The 20,726-nt window shown below is 45.7% G+C and overlaps 2 protein-coding genes and 1 long non-coding RNA gene across 4 annotated transcripts in view; 1 reads left to right on the top strand and 2 right to left on the bottom strand.

Annotated features, from left to right (window-relative positions):
* Window positions 1–20,726, bottom strand: part of LOC146652998 (uncharacterized) — a 242,880-nt gene that overhangs the window by 119,917 nt on the left and 102,237 nt on the right. The window lies entirely within an intron of this gene.
* Window positions 1–20,726, bottom strand: part of LOC146653000 (uncharacterized) — a 197,819-nt gene that overhangs the window by 86,093 nt on the left and 91,000 nt on the right. The gene's annotated exons all lie outside the window — the stretch shown is intronic.
* Window positions 13,040–16,860, top strand: LOC146653001 (uncharacterized). Its single transcript, XM_085382617.1, has 2 exons — window positions 13,040–13,904; window positions 16,740–16,860. Exon 1 carries the CDS (start codon window positions 13,040–13,042, stop codon window positions 13,712–13,714), a length of 675 nt encoding a protein of 224 aa, XP_085238743.1. The 3' UTR covers window positions 13,715–13,904; window positions 16,740–16,860.

The following is a 20,726-nucleotide window of genomic DNA, read 5'->3' as shown; positions in this document are numbered from 1 at the left end:
TGTGGTTCTCCGGAACCACCAGCTGACGAGGAAGGCTGCTGGACGGGCTCCTCGGGCCCCCCAGCTGAAACAAGAGACAAAGGCCGGAGCGGTCCCTCGGACCCTCCAGCGGAAACAGGAAACAAAGGCCGGAGCGGTCCCTCGGACCCTCCAGCGGAAACAGGAAACAAAGGCCGGAGCGGTCCCTCGGACCCTCCAGCGGAAACAGGAAACAAAGGCCGGAGCGGTCCGTCGGACCCTCCAGCAGAGACAAGAGACGAAGGCCGGAGCGGTCCCTCGGGTGGCTGCTTAAACTCCAGGGGTCCAGAATCAGCTGAGGACTGGGACCTAGCCTCTGGGGAAGCCCTGGAGCGGCAAACAGTGCCAATGGCGGCTGAACCAGGAAAAGCACCTTGAGGTGAAATTAAACTTTCTCCCTGCACGGAGTGAATGAGTGAAGCCGATGATACTGGGGCCTGCGCTACAGGCGGCACTGGAGCTACTGGGGCCTGCGCTACAGGCGGCACTGGAGCTACTGGGGCCTGCGCTACAGGCGGCACTGGAGCTACTGGGGCCTGCGCTACAGGCGGCACTGGAGCTACTGGGGCCTGCGCTACAGGCGGCACTGGAGCTACTGGGGCCTGCGCTACAGGCGGCACTGGAGCTACTGGGGCCTGCGCTACAGGCGGCACAGGAGCTACTGGGGCCTGCGCTACAGGCGGCACAGGAGACTGAACTGAGGGCGGCACAGGAGACTGAACTGAGGGCGGCACAGGAGACTGAACTGAGGGCGGCACAGGAGACTGAACTGAGGGCGGCACAGGAGACTGAACTGAGGGCGGCACAGGAGACTGAACTGAGGGTGGCACCGGAGACTGAACTGAGGGTGGCACCGGAGACTGAACTGAGGGTGGCACCGGAGACTGAACTGAGGGTGGCACCGGAGACTGAACTGAAGGAAGCACAGGAAACTGAGCTGAGAGTGGCTGCGGGGGAGCTAACTTAGCTGCCGGTAGCTGCACAGGCGATAAGCAGCTCGCGTTGATATCCGCCACACAAAACGCAGCCCCTGAATGAACAGTCATGCAGTCCGAAAATGAAAAACAGTCCTCACTCACCACAGCCGGCGAATTAGAAGTCCGAACGTCCAGCTGTGGGGTGGCGCGCTTACGGCGCGATCGGCGTCTCCTCCCCGCAGACGGCTCCGACGGGCCGGGCAAGATCACATCCGGCGAGTCGGGCAGCGAGGCAGGAGTGGCCGAGAGAAGGTGCGGTGTGAGCCGGAGAAAAGCCTGCATAGTCGGAGGAAGCGAGTTCAATAGCCATGGCAGGCCGGAAAAGAGCCGTTGCAGCCGGTCTTCTGTTGCGCGGCGAAGCTCTTCCGGGGGATGTTCCAGCCATAGGCTGAGAAGGATCTCCACATTGTACGTGATGTCGTCCTGGAGCTCCTCGGACGGATTTACAGCCGCTGGGTCCATGGTGGCTGGTTCGTTCTGTCACGGTTTGCGGGGGCAAGCCGTGTGGAATATATATAGGACCAAAAGGCGGCAGCTCTGGTGCAGGTGAGTGTTTATTAACAACAAAAATGCAAACAACAAAGGCGCTAGGAACATGAAACTGAAACCTAAACTGGGTAAACTAACACACAAACCAGGAATGACGGTGCAGGGAGGTCCGGGGAAATACATGCAGGGAGACCGAGGGGAAACAACACAGACGAACCAGCAACGAGGACACGGTAACACACACTATAAATACACATGCCAGGAATCAGGGGATGGGAAACAGGAGGGGAACACACCTGGAATACATGATAACTGACAAGGCAAGGGAAACGTAAACAGAACACACTGACATAAGACAGAGCCCTTCAAAGTAAAACAGGAAACACATACACGTAATGACACAGACTCAGACGCGGACTAAACACAGAGACTTACTACACTAAGGAAATGCACAAGCAGGGAAGACATCAACCAGAGGGAACACCACTAAATGCTAGAAAATACAAAACTATCAAAAGTAAAAGTACATAACCAAAAACACTGGGTCACCGACCCAGGACCATGACAATAACTGTACAACAAAATACACAATACACAATATAGAACTATATAAGAATGTATGAAGAAATCTAAATATAAATAAATATATACACAATAACAGCAGCTGTACAAGTATTAACCGGAAATGAAGAATATAGTGACCAGTGTTGTGCAAAACCAAAGTCCAGAAAGTCCAGTGTGTGTGTAAGAACTGTATCAATCAGATAGATTTTTTTTTTTTATTACTTTGTTGTTTCAGCAACATTAAATTTAAAAACTGTATGTTTGAGTTAAAATATAGTATTTATAATTTTAATAAATGACAAATTAAAAAAGCATGCACTTTTTTTTTTGTATCGAAAAAATATCGAACCATGACACCAAAGTATCGAACCGAACTGAACCGTGAATTTTGTGTATCGTTGCACCCCTAATATATATACACATTTGTATATGTATAAATAAATAGTAAATCACAAACTCTAGCTACTGAATCCTTCCATATGACATATGATGTTCAATTAACCTTCATTTTCTTTCAGTTAAGGTGTCACAAGATGTCTTTGATAATCATAGTTGCATTTCATGAGATAGGCTGAAGCAATTCAGATCTAATCAGCACAGTGTGATAATGTTTTCCCCACATCTGACAAAAGGTAAGACAAAGCAGACTTGGTTCTGAGATGAGCTTTGTTTTTTAGTTAATTTCCTGTGACAGTTTCACATTAACTGACACACAGTGCAGCAACTTACGATTAATCCTACTACCCTGCAAGACAGCACAAAGACAACAACCTTTTCCACTGACAATATTGTGTTTATTACTGGATAATTCTGTATTGCATTCATGATGTTGCCTTTGTCCGTAGATGAGGATTAAAATTTCTGAGAAAGCTCAAAGCTGTAATTTCCTGTGTTTGCAGGTACAGAACAGTGGCCCTACACATCACTTAATACAAGTTCTTAAACCTCAACATTTACTCTTCACCCTTGATGGGATGTGTGTGTGAAGTAAATAAAACCTGATAAAGGTCAACGGTCATCACTTGAGCATCACTTGTTGAACTAAAGACTTAAAACTAAATTCTTTCACACTGTTTTTGCCAATAGTGTTTTATTTACCATAAAGTAATTCAGACTCATTCATACTGGGTAACCAGAGAGGATAATGTATATTTTAATATGTAACTTTCTTCAGTCTTCTTGATGTTTCTGAAGTGATGTCTCTCTACCCACTACCACTACTCTGAAAATGTACACTAAGCAGAAGGAAGGAGGCCAAAGATCAGTGAGTGTCAGAACCACTGTCCAGGATGAGACAATGGACATCCATAAGTACATCAGAAAGAAGAGGAAAGAGGAGAACAACCATCATGGAAGGACAGGTCCCTGCACAGTGTGTAACACCAGCAGTTAGAAGAAGTGGCTGATATCAAGAAATCCTACCAGTAGCTGGGCAAAGCTAGGCTGAAAGACAGCACAGATGCACCTAACAAGGCAGCACTGGAAGAAGCTCTAAGTACAAGATCCATAGAGGCTGCACTTGGGGTCTATCACACCAGGCAAGACCCCAGGTCATAGCTGGACTGGCCATCGGGCATACCGGGCATTTGCCCGGTGGGCTGCTGGCGATTTTTTGTTTTTATGGGCCGATGGATTTATTATTATTATTTTTTTAGGAAGGGTATCTATAATGAAAGGTGTTGGATTGGCCAATTGGTCATGATCGACTCTGGGCTGGACCAATTACAGCCGAGGAGGCCGGATGCACCCTCCCCTTTGTTTAGCAATCACGTGATTTTCGCGCATTGCATGCCGGGAACTAGTGGCAAAACAATCCAAGTACCGCATCAAATGCAAGCATTTGCAGCAACGCAAAACGTTCATTCTCCGGTTCCAACACCTTCTTTTTTTCTTTGCCGCACAAAAAAGGAATGTACAAAACAAAAGGAGAACAATGCCGGTCCGTACAAAGACAGACTCGACGAAAAGACAAAGAAAAGATACGAGGAAAAATCAAAGGAGTGAAAGGGTCAGACCCTTACGAGCACACAGAGTGGACAAAAGACGTTAGCGTGCTGCCCAACTTTCACCACGCTCATATTTATAATTATACGGTTCTTGGAGTGAGTGCATACACTCATGAAGTTTAGTAACTTCAGGTCACTGCAACAAGCCCAGGTACAGTTTACCGACGGATGGGTACAGGACCTTGAAATGCACCGTGTAGAACGAAAGACCACGGTAAGAACAAAGGTAAGTTTACCAGTCTCACAAATCGTCGTCATAAATACACATTCGTTAACCGTTTATTAATATAACCTTTGAGCTCAACGGTAATTAATTAGTAGTGGAAATAATTTCTGGTAGCATTACAGAAATGTAGCAGTGACAATAATATTGTATGTTGTAATCGCACTGGACAATTAGTGATACAAAACAACTGTTTTATCCTGTGAATAAAAGTATATGTTTTTGTCAATGTACCATGGTAATAACAGAAGCGAAACACAATATTGTGTCAGGACAATTCACTATTTATGCACAATAAACAAAGGAGCATAGCGCGACAATTTCTGTTCAGCGCCAGACTTGCTTGTAACCTATATCACCAATTATGTTAAGAAAAATGACGTATTAACTACTACAAAACTCTGACCTTTGTGGGAATGCTTGGAGCAGACTAACATGTGAGCTGGAGTGTTCTGAGACGTTATATTTGGTATATCCAGACCATCCGTCGGCTCTTACTTCGGAAACATGGCTTAAAAAATTTCTCTTCAACGACGTAATCCGATAAAAAAAAAAAAAAAAAACTAACTATCTCTTTACCCGTCGGCTTCCCGTGGCTGTCATGCGACCGGCTATTGCAGTTAATAATACAACAGCTTGTTGCCATTTTCTGTGTTTCTTTTTATCGCTGTGTAACCGAGTTCAATTGAAAGCCTGCGTGCGCTAGTACCTCTTGCCACAAGTTCCCAGAATCGTTTGCGGTTTTACCCCTGAATGACGTCACATTTTCAATCTTATCCTGGTGGGCCGGTCTCTAGTCAAAATGCCCGGGCCGATTTTTTGTCCCAGTCCAGCCTTGCCCCAGGTGCAGACTGTGCAAAGATGTGCCTGAGACAATCCAGCACGTAACCGCAGGGTACAAGATGCTGGTACGCAGAGCTAACATGGAACGTCATAACTAAGTTGCTGGCAATAATATACAAGAACATCTGTGTTAAGTAAAGCCTTGAAGTCCCGAGGTCAAAATGGGACACATTCCATAGGGTGGTTGAGAATGACCGAGCTAAGATCCTGTGGGACTTCCAGATATGGACAGACAAACTAGTGATGGGTAACCAAAAAAAGGTAGGTTAAATGCATAATGGTATCTTTCTGTTGAAAGAGTAGATCAAAATGCCTTAAAGCTTCAGTCTTTATATTTTCAAAATGTTGTAATTATTTCAAATATTATTTCAACTATTAGTCAAGTTTTTCTACTTTTCCTGCATGTGATCGACTCCCCTTCCTGTTCCTGCTTTCTTGTCTACTGTCTGCATCACACTGTCAGATAAAGGCTAAAAATGCCACAAAAAAGGAAATAAATAAAAAGTTTGTTATGTGTTTTAGTATTAACCCACTAAACATTGGACGTTGAATAGATGTGCAGATAATCTCTATATCAGGTCCTTTGCTCAGTAACCAATTCTGGATATCTATATGATCAGTGTTGTGGAGTAACGGAATACATGTACCAGCGTTACGTATTTAAAATACAAATTATGAGTAACTGTATTCCGTTACAGTTACTGTTTGAAAAGGTGTTATTCAGAATACAGTTACTTTGTCGAAATAAATGGATTGCACGGCGGTCTTTTTCTGTTTCATATGTTAGGCTATGCCCTGTCTATTTTTGGTAATTCCACGCCGGTGGAAACCTAAACAAAACACACATTAAGACGCTCTAATGCTTGTGTCTCAATCTTGCGGTCCATGTCACCCCTACTTGCATAATGACAAAAAGAAATATTTTTTAAAAATTATTATTCAAAAAAATTAGTTAATATGAAGGCAATAGGCAGAGTGTTACAGGCATAGCCCTAAAGAATGTAGCCTCATGAGCAGTGTAGTCTGTGCTGCAGGGAGAATGGAATGCCATATCCGTTATGTGTCTGTGAGCACGAGGAGGTGTCGTGGAGGAGGTGTGTCCCAATAAGAAAGATGTCTTTAATGCTGTGAGTATATCGGCGAGCACAATCACCAGACGCGTGGAAGAAATAGGGCGTAATGTATATGCCCAGCTGCAACAAAAGACGAAAGAATTCGACTTTTTTTCATTAGCACTGGATGAGAGCATGGACGTGCAGGACACAGCGCAGCTTCTTATTTTTATTCGTGGAGTTAGCGTAAACTTTGAGATGTGCGAGGAGCTGGCAGCCCTCCAAAGTCTGAAAGGCACTACGACGGGGGAGGATATTTTCGACAAAGTATGTCAAACAATGGAAGAGTTGGATCTGGACTGAGCAAAGCTTGCTAGCATCACGACTGACGGGGCTCCTTGTATGGTGGGCGCATCTCAGGGCCTAATAGGACGCATGAACCACGAGATGGAAGAACGGGGTCTCACCGCCCCTCTACAAGTCCACTGCATAATTCACCAGCAAGCGCTTTGCTGCAAAGTGTTGAAGTGGGATTCTGTCATGAAGGCTGTGGTATCATGCATAAACTTCATCAGAGCAAATGGACTGAAACACAGGCAGTTCCAACAATTCCTGTCCGAACTGGAATCTGTGTACGGAGATGTGCTGTGCTACACAGAGGTCCGATGGTTGAGCCGCGGCAGAGGTTTGAGGCATTTTTACGAGCTGTTACCCGAAATTAACGCATTTCTTCATTCAAAAGGCAAAACGGTCCAAGAGCTGATCGACCCAGAATGGAAGTGGCACCTCGCATTTTTAACAGACGTGACGGAAATGCTGAACAGCCTTAACTTGCAGCTACAAGGCCAGGGGAAACTCATTTGCAACATGTATTCCCATATAAAAGCATTTGAGTTGAAACTAGCGCTGCTTTTGGAACAAGTGAAAAAGCACAACTTCACCCATCTCCTACCCAAAACCTTTCTGCAGAGAACCCAGCGGTCCTGTTCCCAGCTGAAAAGTGTGTGGAAGCACTGGAAATGCTGAAGGCGGAGTTCAGTGTGCGATTCCGTCAACTGCATGTTTATGCAAAAGAAATCCGTCTTTTCCAAAACCCCTTTGTTGCCGACATCGATGAAGCCCAGCCTTTTTATCAGTTTGAGCTGGCCGAGTTACAGAACTGTGTTCTGAAAGACGCATTCAAGCCCAACAGTCTCGCTGACTTCTATGCCGCCCTCCCAAATGACACGTACCCTAACATAAAAAAAAACACGCAATGAAGATGTCCACACTTTTTGGCAGCACGTATATCTGCGAGCAAACTTTTTCACGCATGAAACTCATGAAAACCGATGAGATCAAGATTGACAGATGAACCCAGAGAGAGTTATTTGATTATTTATTGATGTCATAAATAGTGTTATTAAGTATTTCCTAAGTTAATTTTATCTGTTAAGAACCCAGAGAGGGTTATTTGATCTCGGAAAGGGTTATTAATATTTGGTTACTGTGTGTGTGGCTTTCTGGAAAACAATAAATGTTTACATTTTGGCAAACCTGTGATCGTCACACTTTTTCTGTTACAAACTGACCCTGGCCCCACATCAGAGAAGGAAAAAGTTATGTGGCCCTCACTGGAAAAAGTTTGGGGACCCCTGTCCTAAACAATACGTTTCGTTGGAGCAGCCTTTCAACGGCTCTCTCTGTCTCTCGCTAGCAAAGTTTACCCAGACAACAAAGTAAAGCTAGTTTTTGGTTATTAGCCCGACACGGAACCCGACGTATTAGCCAGATGTCCCTTTACTATGTTTTGGAGCCTTAGACTTTTATATACGCACGGAATAGTTTTCTATACGAGATCGCTGTAAAAAGTGCAGCCTTACCTAATGTCCACCCTACTGTTACTGATTTATTAAGATTTAAAAATCTAGTTGGTATTGGTATGGTGAGTAGCCTTCAGTAATAGTAATAAATGGCACAGCAATAGTCCATTCATGTAAAAAGCATGATAATATATTAAGTAATCCAAAGTATTCGGAATACGTTACTCTCATTGAGTAACCTAACAGAATACATTTTGGGGCATGTATTCTGTAATCTGTAGTGGAATACATTTGAGTAACCTTCCCAACTCTGTATATGATCTCTAAACTAGCTCCACAATTTGGATGTCCAACCATGACCCAACCTGGACATCAATATGCTGTTCAACATTTGAACTTTGGACTGGGAAAGTTTTTAGGACATCATGTGGATGTCTGTGACAGGTGCAGGGAATTTACATGATTAATAAATGTAATATTTTTTATTTACAAATATCAATAGAATGTGTTTAATACATTTAAAAGAAAATTTGCATTGTATGTGGTTCGTTTTAATTATAGCGAGGTTGGCATCCTGAATTATTGTGAAGAGCTGTGTAAGAGAAAGTGGCTATGTTTGTGATCGGTAGCAGGACGGAGAGAATTTGCGATGGAAAATTTGTGCAGGTGTGTATGCATGAACTGGGCTATCGATGTGCACATTTTGCAAACTGCATGTGAGAAGCTGGGGACATTTCTGCTCGAATTCCACAGTGCAGCTGCTCACTTCTGTTTTAGCTCAGGAGCCCGCACCATCTTGGAGATGTCCACTGATCACTCTGCATTCCTTCACACATAACTGTTTCTGTACGGAAAGTGTACTCCCCGCCCTCTGGAAACATGGGACTAAAGAGCCTATACATGTATAAGCATTTTAAAATAACATCTAAAATGAGTCTAAGAGTGACTCTGAAAGGATGTCCGCAGCGACCTGTGGCCAGACATCCTGTTGAGAACTGTGTGTCCATCCCAGCAGAAAAGGAGGAACACTCCAGAGAATCAGAGGCAATGGGCAACTGACAGCTCCAGAGCCAGCCTGCAGGCGAGCAGATGCTGCCCCCAAGCCAGCAGCCAACATGGGACACACCCATACAGGCCTTGAACCACCAGTTAACCTCTGCCCTAGAGAGGGTGTATGAAACCGGGGTGTAGGAAGCCCTTCCCATTCTCACCCCCCACTCCGTGTTGAAGATGACATTTTGAGTGGGTGTGCTGCTATGTTTAGTAGTGCAAAGAATGTAATGCTATGCAGCAGTCAGATGAGCCTCCATGGAAATGTTCAAAAAATTTTTTATATTTGTGCTTCTATATGCTGCTTCAAACTGGGATCAGATTTCCAACCCCCAGGTTTTAACGTAATTCTCTCTGCACTTATACAGAATCTATGAAGCGCCTTGAGGCGACTTTTGTTGTGATTTGGCGGCTATATAAATAAAATTGAATTGAATTGAATTATATACCATGTTCATTATAATTAACCAAGAGGGAGTTATCTTCTGTAATTTGTTGGGGGAGTTTTTGGTATAAAACCTGAAAAAATATGTATTTTTCTCTTCATATTTCATTCGGCATTTGTCAAGCTTGAGTGGTTACACTCTGTTTTTTTAATTTCTATTTTAACTTTACCACTGTAGGTTAAATTGTGTAACATTGTGACCACACATGAACCACAGGGGAGTTTTGAAAGCATGTTAAAATGCTGGGAAGAATAAAATCATCCGTTGACTTATTATTTCAGATGGCCTAAACACCACTGGAACCCACATCAGGCCAGAATCCAGAGCCTTGGGGACAGAAGCTCTAGAGGCAGCTTATGTGTCCACATTTTCAGACTCACTCCTCCCCTCAGAAGTGTCTGTAGACACTTGGGTTTAGCACTCTCCAAGCAATCACAGTATAATAAATATAACTGGGTGTGGAGTGAAACAGTAATGTGACAACAGGAAGGGTGTACTGGGTCTAGTTTTGAGGTACTTGAAGGCATTCCCTGTGCATTGTGGTTGCTAACAATTAAGCAAACACACTGTTTACTGAAACATTGCAAGCCACCCAAGAACTTTGGAGACACTGGGATGTTCCTTCACTATTGTAACTTGATGTGCGGTGGGCTTGAAATAATCTCCACTCTGAGCTGCCATTCGGGAATGATGCAGGAGTCCCTCTGCCCCTCAGTTCGGAAAGGTTATTAAATTTGTTTTATTTGGTGTTACTTTAACCTCCTAAGACCCGAACTCTTCCACGGCATGCATTTTTAATTTCTCTCTTCTCTTTGATATTTGGGCATATTGTTACCCAATGAATGTAAAAACAAAGAATTACCAGATTTTTTTGTTTACCTAGTTTTTGTTTCTAAGAAAAATGAGAACCACATATGAGGATATTCGGTTAAAATTTCGATAGAACAGTAGCAGTATAATGTCCTGTGGTGGATATCAGGCAGTTGTAGAGCAAAATAGAGTATTTTGGTCTAAATAACCCAAAATGTGATGTCCACATATGTGGATGCCAGGTCCTAGAAGGTTAATACATGTCTATTTGTGAAAACTATAGGTTTTCTATATGAAAACCTCTATTCATGTCAGAGTGAATAGAGGTTTTCATACTGTTGAGGCTGCACAATGGCAGTGTAAGGGCTCAGTAATTTCCTAACAGAAGTGATTATTGCACATTTTGTCAACTCTTACATTGTAAAAAAGGTGCATGTAATCATTTCAGTCATTTATTAATACATAAATGTGTTTCAGTGAATATTTTAGGCAGTAGCACAGCAAACTATCCTCTCTGTGGTCACTATAAAAAAAAAAAGTATCTTGATACATTGAGGACAGGAAGCTGCCAATTTTATCAAGTTTTATACAAAATTAAGTGTGTTGTAATTTTATTTGATTAAAAGTTTGAATTAAGATGGTAAACATATGTTTTTTGCTTAATTTTCTAGGTTGTTGCCATTTGTCAATGCACAACTGACTATATCACTCGGTTGGCTCGATAGTTTCCCAACACTAGGCCCAACACAGAGACAGACAATCATTCACAATTATTGGCAATGACCAATAAACCTAACCACATTAACTGCATATTTTTGGACTGTGGAAGGAAGCCATGAAAACATAGATTCATGTAACCCAGGACCTTCTTGCTGTGAGGGAACAGTGCTAACCACCGTGCCACCATGCTGCCCAAAATTCCCTTTAATTCAGTCTTATTTACACTACCAGTCAAAAATTTGGACACACCTTCTCATTCAATGGTTTTTCTATATTCTTACTACTTTCTACATTGTAGATACATACTGAAGACATCAAATATATGAAGAAAGACATATGGAAATATGTAGCAAAGAAAAAAAAAATATATATACCTCAGATTAGAGCCCAGATAAATGCCACATACAGTTCCAGTAGCAGACACATCTCGCTTGTATAAAAGCTAAAAATAATAAAACACTAAATGATGAAATGATGAGCCATTTTCAACTGGCTGCTTTAAATGTGGAGGAGTAGCAACTCTACTCTGAAAACCTCCTGAATGCCTGAACTCTTGGCCGTATGCTAAGGGAGAGCCCATCCACCCTTTGGAAAAAGGTCAATTCCACTGCTTGTATTTGCCATCTCATTCCTTCACTTTTGAAAGACTTAACAATAACAGTAATAACCGAAATATCAGACCTAGATTCAAGGGCGTAGATTTGGCATGGACAGAAGGGACATGTCCCCACCAATATTCAGCGATTATTGAATTGTCCCCACCAATAATTTGATCTGTTCGAGTAAAGAAAATCAAACCTGATAGAAAGACAAAAAAAACCCCCCAAAAAAACCAATCTGTCAACATCTCATTCACCCAGCGGTGCAGAAAGAGTTAAATTACGTCCTCTACTGGAGTCCTACCTCATGTGACAAATATGTCCAATGTGATTGGCTGTGCCTTTCAGGGAGCTCTGTTTAGTTTTAGCAGCGGCAAGCCTGCGCTGCGAGGAGGAGAGGAGGATGGCAGCAAAGAGGAAGAACCTGGATATAAGAAAGTGTTTTTCAAAGAAACCTGCAAGTCACTTAAAGCCAAATTAACTCATAAAATGTGTCCGTCACAATAACGTTACAGGCTATGCTAGGCTTTGGCCCACATCAGTCTAAAATTGTATGTAACCACGAATAACGTGTTTTATAAACTAACTGCACAACAGGCAGCACTATTAGTTCTCTCAGTCTCAGAGTAGCATTTCTAATTTTGATTGAAACTGTCAGAGAAAATGGCAGCTTTGAGCAAGCCAGGATATTAGTTTACAGAGGCTGTTAAAATTATATGTCTAATGTTAAATGTTGGTGACACAATAATTTCATCCTAATGGTACTGACATATTCATAGGGTTAATTTTTGAGACAAAATGTCATGAGGTAGTCATGATTTTGCAAATATCCACCTTGTAGTGCAGTTTGCACAAATTGTTTTAAAAATGCACTCAGCCTACAAACATTACTGATGAGTCAAGACCTGCACAAACTGACAGAAACACTGAAGCAGCTACCCATTTTATTCTTATTGTCATGTATGTTGTATTTGTCAGGTGACAGAAGAACCAACACAAAGCTCAGAGAGCAATGGTGATACAAGATCACAGGTGGAATTGGATGATAACTTGTTGGTTGATGACTGTATTTGAGGCACATGTGTGACTGCATGTATTTGGAATGTCTCACTATTATTCATCAGGTGACAGAGGCAGCTCTGATATGTTGTAGTGTGGTGGACCACTAGAGGGCTCCACTCACACCCAGTGTATAGGAAGTGTGTTCCTGTGTTTTGTGGCGCGATATGCGCAGTTGATGTTGGAGACGAATAAAGAAGGAGTGAGAACTGAGAGCTGTGTCGTTGATGCTTACCTCCACATTGGTGACCCCTGACTCGAGCATGCAACGGGCCGTAGATAACGCACACTCCGCTATGGATGCATCAGCGGCCGCCGGACCTCCGCCTCCTGTTGCAGCTACGTTTGCTGTGGCGCTGAAACTGCCGGACTTTTGGCTCCATGACCCCCCTGTCATGGTTCGTACACGTGGAGGCTCAGTTCGCCCTTCGCGGCATCTCGGCTGACGACACGAAGTATCACCATGTGGTGGCCTCGCTCGACCCGCTGGCCACCCGTCGCGCGATGGCGCTCCTCCGGGACCCACCCGCCCAAGGGAAATACGCCGCCCTCAAAGAGCTGCTTCTTCGGCGCTATGCCCTCTCCGACGCCGAACGAGCCGAAAAGCTCCTCAACCTGTCAGGCTTGGGTGGCGGTACCGCGCTCGAGCTCATGGAGAACATGCTATCGTTGCTCGGGCCGGATGACGGTGGTTTCCTCTTCGTGCACCTCTTCCTTCGCCAACTACCGGCCGCCGTGAGAGCTGTCCTCGCGAACTCTCCGCTTCTGCCTGCGAAGGATTATCGCTCCCTGGCTGAAGAAGCGGATCGTATTCTCCTGGCTAGCCGCACTTTCGACGTTCACGCCCTGGCTACGGACACGCCGGCGGCACCTTCCACGCCTCCACCTGCCTCCCCCGGAGCATCCGCCCCCTTGCTGACGGCAGGGATTGCTACACGCCGGCACCGCGGAAAGAGCATCTGTTTCTACCATCAGCGTTTTGGCGACAGAGCGCGTCGCTGCCTGCCGCCTTGCGCTTTCACGGCCCAGGGAAACGGACCCGCCAGCGCGCCGTAGCAGCCGCGACCGCTGGCAATACAGAAAGGCTGCTCTTCATAGAGGACTCGCGCTCCGGGAGACGTTTTCTCGTGGACTCCGGCTCCCAGAAGAGCCTCCTTCCCCCTACCGCTGCCGACGGACTAGCAGCGAACTGTGGGCCGCAGCTCATTGCAGCTAACGGCTCTCCCATCAAAACGTTTGGGGAAAGGTTGGTGACTGTTTGTTTTCATGGCCGGGATTTCCAGTGGAACTTTGTTGTTGCTGCTAGCTCTGTACCTATTTTGGGTGCTGATTTCCTGTGTGCTCATGGACTACTTGTCGATGTCGCTAACAGACGTTTAATCGATGCTCTCTCGTTTTCTTCGCTACCCTGTTTTACTCGGGCCGCCGAGCCCCTGATTCGGGCTAATGTAGTGACCTCCGGGGATGCTTTTCAGCGTTTGCTTTTAGAGTTTCCATCGCTGTCTGTCCCTAATTTCTCTAGCACGGTAACGAAGCATGGGGTTGAGCATTATATTCCCACGGTCGGGCCCCCGGTGTTCGCGCGCGCGCGCCGCCTCGACCCCGCGAAACTGTCCATCGCTCGGGAAGAGTTTGCAGCCATGGAGCGCCTTGGCATTGTACAGCGTTCGAACAGTGCATGGGCCTCTCCGCTTCACATGGTGCCCAAATCGGACGGTCGGTGGCGGCCATGCGGAGATTTCCGCCGTTTAAATAATGCCACGGAGAATGACCGTTACCCCATCCCCCACATTCAGGATTTTTCTGCCAATCTCGCCGGAACGTCGATTTTTTCTAAAATTGACTTGGTGCGGGGGTATCACCAGGTTCCCGTGCGCCCCGAAGACGTTCCTAAAAGTGCTGTCATTACCCCCTTCGGCTTGTTCGAGTTTTTGCGCATGCCGTTTGGCCTGAAAGGTGCCGCCCAGACCTTTCAGCGGCTGATGGACTCCGTTTTGCGTGGGCTGCCGTTCGTTTTTGTTTATCTGGACGATATATTGGTGGCCAGCTGCTCAGCGAGCCAGCACGAGTCCCATCTGCGCCAGGTTTTCCAGCGTTTGGAAGCGCACGGCCTGATCATCAACCCTTCCAAGTGCCAGTTTGGGTTGCCTGTTCTGGATTTCCTCGGGCACCGCATTTCCGCTGAAGGTGTGGTTCCGTTGCCCGACAGAGTCCAGGCCGTTTCGGCTTTCCCGCGTCCCACGTCGGTTAAAGCGTTGCAGGAGTTCTTGGGGATGATAAATTTTTACAACCGCTTTCTCCCCAGAGCTGCCCACCTGCTACAGCCACTCTATGCTGCCTTAAAAGGTAAAACAGCCAAAGATCCGGTTGACTGGCTGCCTGAACGCGTCCGTGCGTTTTCCGCAGCCAAGTCTGCGCTGGCTGACGCCGCCCTGCTGGCCCACCCGCTTCCGTCGGCGGAGATCGCGTTGACCACCGACGCCTCGGACGTGGCAGTGGGCGGAGTGTTGGAACAGCGGGTTTCAGGTCTCTGGCAACCGCTCGCCTTTTTCAGTCGTACGCTCCGGGATGCTGAACACAAGTACAGTGTTTTTGACAGGGAGTTGCTGGCCCTGCACCTCGCGACACGGCATTTTCGTTTTTTCCTTGAGGGTCGCAACTTTACTGCGTACGTTGACCACAAACCTTTGACGTTTGCGATGTCCAAGGTCTCTGACCCATGGAGCGCACGCCAGCAGCGCCAGTTGGCGGCCATTTCTGAGTTTACCACAGACATTCAGCATGTGGCTGGTAAGTCCAATCACGTCGCTGACTGTCTCTCACGTGTGTTGGTTTCTCCGGTGTATGTCGGCATCGACTACGCTGCCATGGCCGCCGAGCAACGTGCTGACCCGGACGTCCTTGCCCTTCAGTCAACAAAAACGGGCCTCATGCTGGAGGACACCCCGGTGTGGGACGGCGGTCCGCACCTTCTTTGCGACGTTTCCACCGGCCGCCCCCGCCCGGTGGTTCCCCTTTCGTGGCGTCGTCGTGTTTTTGACTCGGTGCATGCCCTCTCTCATCCCGGCGTCCGGGCCTCGGTCAAGCTGGTCAGCGCCAGGTTTGTTTGGCCGGGCCTTCGCAAGACGGTGAAAGAATGGGCGGCAGTTTGTATCCCATGCCAACGCTCGAAAATCCACCGGCACACACAGGCACCCCTCGAACCTGTCCCGGGTAGGCGTTTCGACCACGTTCATGTGGACCTGGTTGGTCCCTTGCCGCAGTCACAGGGTTTCACGCACCTTTTGACTGTGGTGGACCGCACAACCAGGTGGCCGGAGGCGGTACCCCTGGCGTCCACGACAGCGGCGACGGTGGCCAGGGCATTTTTGTCAACGTGGGTTTCACGTTTCGGCCCCCCTGCTGACATTACCTCGGACAGGGGCCCCCAGTTTGTTTCCGAGCTTTGGTCTGCTATGGCTGACGGCCTGGGAGTCAAGGTCCACCGCACCACAGCATACCACCCGCAAGCTAATGGGATGTGCGAACGGTTTCACCGGTCACTTAAGGCCGCGCTCCGTGCTTCCTTGACAAGTGGCGACTGGGTCGACCGTCTTCCGTGGGTTTTGCTGGGTTTGCGTAGCGCGGTTAAAGAAGACCTCGGGGTTTCCCCGGCTGAACTGGTCCTCGGCCAGCCTCTCCGGGTCCCCGGGGAATTCTTACCTGAGAGCCCTCCCCCATGTTTCGATACCTCTTTGTTGCCTTTTCGCCCCCCAAGAAACTCATTTACTGTTCCTGGTCCTGTGCACCACTGCCTGCCTGACACCTTTGTTCCGAGTTCATTGGACTCTGCTCGTTTCGTTTTCGTCAGGCACGATGCCCATAGGACTCCGCTGCGTCCACCATATGACGGGCCATACAGGGTTCTTAAACCAGGCAACAAACATTTCGTTTTGGACTTTGGCGGTCGGCAGGAAGTTGTCTCTGTTGACAGACTTAAGCCTGCACATGTTATGCAGGAGGATCAGGTGGTCCCGGCCCAGGCCCCTCGCCGCGGCCGCCCACCTGCCACCGGGCTGATGGATTCTGTTTTTTCCCCCAGGAGCGACCCAAAATCAACGGAGTCCGAGTCGTCTTCAGCTTTTTCTGACCGCCAGTGCCAGCCTCGCTCCCGGGCTGGGTTGCCCTCTGTCAGTTCCCCACCCCCCCAGTTCAGCCGCTCCGGCCGCTTGCTTAAGCCCCGGGTCCTGGACTAGTTCTGCTGGGTGTTCGGGGGGGGGCATGTGTGGTGGACCACTAGAGGGCTCCACTCACACCCAGTGTATAGGAAGTGTGTTCCTGTGTTTTGTGGCGCGATATGCGCAGTTGATGTTGGAGACGAATAAAGAAGGAGTGAGAACTGAGAGCTGTGTCGTTGATGCTTACCTCCACAGTAGCTCGGACAGAGGTGAAGAGGCGAGGTCACAGGTGACTGACTGATGAGGCATGTGTTTGGCTCCTTCACATAGTGGACATTGAGTTGTTGTGTGGGACACCAGTAGTCCATGTCTGTTGCTGTAACAGTAGTTCAAGTTTAGAATAGAAAATCTCAGCTCACTGATTTGATCAGGGCAATAGTGCCTAAACTGTTGCATAATTTTGCTGAGAGATCTTTTACTTTGTGGTAATCTTAGATGAGTAGTTTTATGGACAAAAACCAGGTCATTCAGTGTTCCCTTAGTGCCAAAATACAAAAGATGTTGGTGTAGTATAACTGAAGTAAAGTCATATTCTTTTATTGTCATGACTGTATTTGAAGCTATTTTTATTTTTGTATGATACCTGATTTATATGAATTATGGCTGAAGTAAACTAAAGCCTAAAATACTTAGTCAGTCATTTGTTTAATAGTAATTTAACATTATATAATTCACATATAAAACTATGAATCGTGATTTTGAATGGTTTAAAAGCACATAGAATAGCATATGTAGGAAAGTATATTTCTCCTCTTTTTATTAAGAAGCAAAAACAAAAAGGAAAAAAAAAAGAAACAGGGCAGAGTTCAGTGGTTGAATCATCCGTCCCCACCAATGCCAAAACCAAATCTATGCCCTTGCCTAGATTAATGGTGTTTCCTAACAACGATGTTCCACCTGGTGGCAGATGGCTGCATAACATTTAGGACACAGAAACTGTCCAGCATTGGGCATCAGTTAAAATGTAAAATAATGAGATGAAACAACTAATATATCTGGTGCTGACCAGTGTCAATAGTCATCTAGACAACTAGACCTAGCCACAGGACAGAGCTTATGTTGGCGTTTTGTAAGTCTGTTCAGGTTAACAGCATACAGACAGTTGTCATGTCATGCTACTGCTGCTCTCTGCATGCATTTATGCCTCAATGGCCTTGAGGTGCCATTTCAGCATACTAGCAGGAGGGCAGTGTCGGAAGTTGTGTAAAATACAGTAGGTTGTATAACAAAAGAAGAAACAGTGTATACCGGTGGGCAAAGGAGGGAATTTTTCCTCCTTTCTTTTTTTTACATAAATCTATATATATGGACAGCATCTTAGACAGGATGTCCATCCATCCATCCATTCGCTTCCGCTTATCCTTTTCAGGGTCGCGGGGGGCGCTGGAGCCTATCCCAGCTGTCATAGGGCGAAAGGCGGGGTACACCCTGGACAGGTCGCCAGTCTGTCGCAGGGCTAACACACAGGGACAGACAACCATTCACACTCACATTCACTCGCACATTCACACCTAGTGGCAATTTGGATTATCCATTTAACCTATCCCCACAAGCTGCATGTCTTTGGACGGTGGGAGGAAGCCGGAGTACCCGGAGAGAACCCACGCAAACACGGGGAGAACATGCAAACTCCACACAGAGATGGATGTTTGCATTAATATTTATGCTGGCTCTAGCACCATTCTTTCCTCATAGGCATTAAACCTCAGTGGTAATGTACATATTGTAATATAAGTTTCCTTACTTTTTGTGCAAACTGTCCATTTTCTTTGCATTATTCTGGTTTAATAAAATAATGTCTTCATTAAAGTTTTTAACTCTTTCAGAGCATTTATTTTGAGTTCTTTGGTCACAAATTGTAGCAATATGGGCACCATGGGCTTGGAGAACTTAGTGGCACTTGCCTAACAATGTTGCTTGACTTTGAGAAGCCTTATTTAGTAGCTCCACTCCCTGAATAATAACAGAAGCAGCAGGAGGGTAGTTATGAGCAATTGAAAGATCTTGGTGGTGTGCTGCAAACTTAGCAACAAAGCGACTACCTTACAGTCAAATTCAATTTCTACCTCACTCCGAGTCCAGGAGTCTGCATCTCCACCCATCCTTGTGGGTAAACTTGCATCACCAAAGGAGACACACACTGCGCCACATCTGGAAGCCTACTCTAGTTGGGAGTTGGGAAATTGTTGAGGGTTGATAACTTGCATAACTTACACTCGAGTGTGCTCGAGTGTTGCAGATTATTCCACAGATTTTTATTTTGTGGCCACAGAACCCAGGTGGGTGGATGGCACCCTGTGAGGTATGTTTTTTACAAAATCTAAATGATAAGCTAAAGGATGAACTCGCCTCTGGTGACAATATGAACACATTTGACTGACAAGTGTCTCCTTCTATGAAGATTGTCAATTGTCTTCAGGAGAGATGAGCAAGATGGAACTTCAGGTCCCAGTATGCTTCATGGCAGAGCCTTCCATTTTCTCTTCCAGAGCAAAGGAGACATTAAGTAGCTTCATTGGAAGGTAAACGGTAGTACTTTTCTGGATAGTCTGGAACTTATGTAGTCCATCACCTATATTAGCTGAAGCAGAGTAACAGCAAAGAAGGGAAGCTGGTGAGTGCCTATACTGTGGGAAACCAATTGTTGCTCACTGCCCTGTTAGCCCAAAAAGTAAAGCCCATCAGTCTATAACTATTCCTATAAAGAGCCTGAAATTCCTGTCACATGCTGTAGCTCTAAGTGGAGAAGTGTTAGTTCTAGTTACTTGTCAAACTCCGCATTAATGGCTCCATCTCACATACCATATGACTGTGTAATAGAGTTAATTTTCAATACTATACTCCTTACCGGTTGTCTGTATAATGTGGCATGGCCACAATGCAAAACAATGGAAAAATATTTTTCTGACTCACCAGCTACAGGAATCATCCAGGCTTCAGCTTCACAGGTCAGTGCAGACTTCTTCTACGTAGAGGAAAAAAGGTACCATTTTTGGGGACTCTTTGATATTAACATCTAACATCATAGTAACATCTCTGTCAAAAAAACATCATTTGTCTCTCATTAACTCTGCTTTTGTCGTTTAACAGACAGCTACAGTGTTTTCCAACTTGGACCTTCGTTATGTGTGGGATACAAGTGGAAGATGGCATTCAACACTACCAAAGGACACTTGAATATTTGGTAATGCCATTTGGACTAACTATACTGGTTGACATTCTCATACTGTCTAATAACCTGGATAAGCACATCACCATGTACACCTGGTCTAGCAGAGATTACTTGAAAACAAATTATTTGTAAATATAAATAAATACATAACTAAAAAAAATAGGTGCAAGTCAGTGGAGATCCTTGCAAGGTAAAAGAAATCATGGAATTTTCCCAGCCAACCAGTCAAAAGCAAGTATAGAGATCTCTGAGTTTTGGAAAATTTTACCAAATATTCATAGACAATTTCAATTTCAGTAAGCTTGCATCCCTTCCTATCAGGCTAACCCCAGTAAAAGTCCCTTTATCTTGGAATCAAGCAGCATAACAACATTTCACTACTTTAACTGAAAGATTTTCTTCAGTATACACCGTGGATGAGAACATTGCCATTCATTGTGGAGGTAGACGTTTCAGATTCTAGGATAGGGGCAACACTTTGACAAATTATTGACAACATAATCCATACCTTTTTTTTTTTTTCTTGTCATTTCTCTCCAACAGAATAATATGTCGGAAATCAGGAGTTGCTTGCTGTGGTTGGCAGAATGGAGGCTCCCGTAGAAAAGGAGCCCAGAATCCTTTTGTCAGGAGTCCCCAATCCCAGTCCACGAGGGCCGGTGTCCCTGCAGGTTTTAGA

The sequence above is a fragment of the Rhamphochromis longiceps genome, linkage group LG15 (genome assembly GCF_057381845.1).
Source record: "Rhamphochromis longiceps isolate RC_006_pf linkage group LG15, R_longiceps_female_GT1.1, whole genome shotgun sequence".
Classification (NCBI taxonomy): Eukaryota; Metazoa; Chordata; class Actinopteri; order Cichliformes; family Cichlidae; genus Rhamphochromis; species Rhamphochromis longiceps.
Note: the sequence above shows the minus strand (reverse complement) of the source record. Positions and strands in the feature narration are given on the sequence as shown.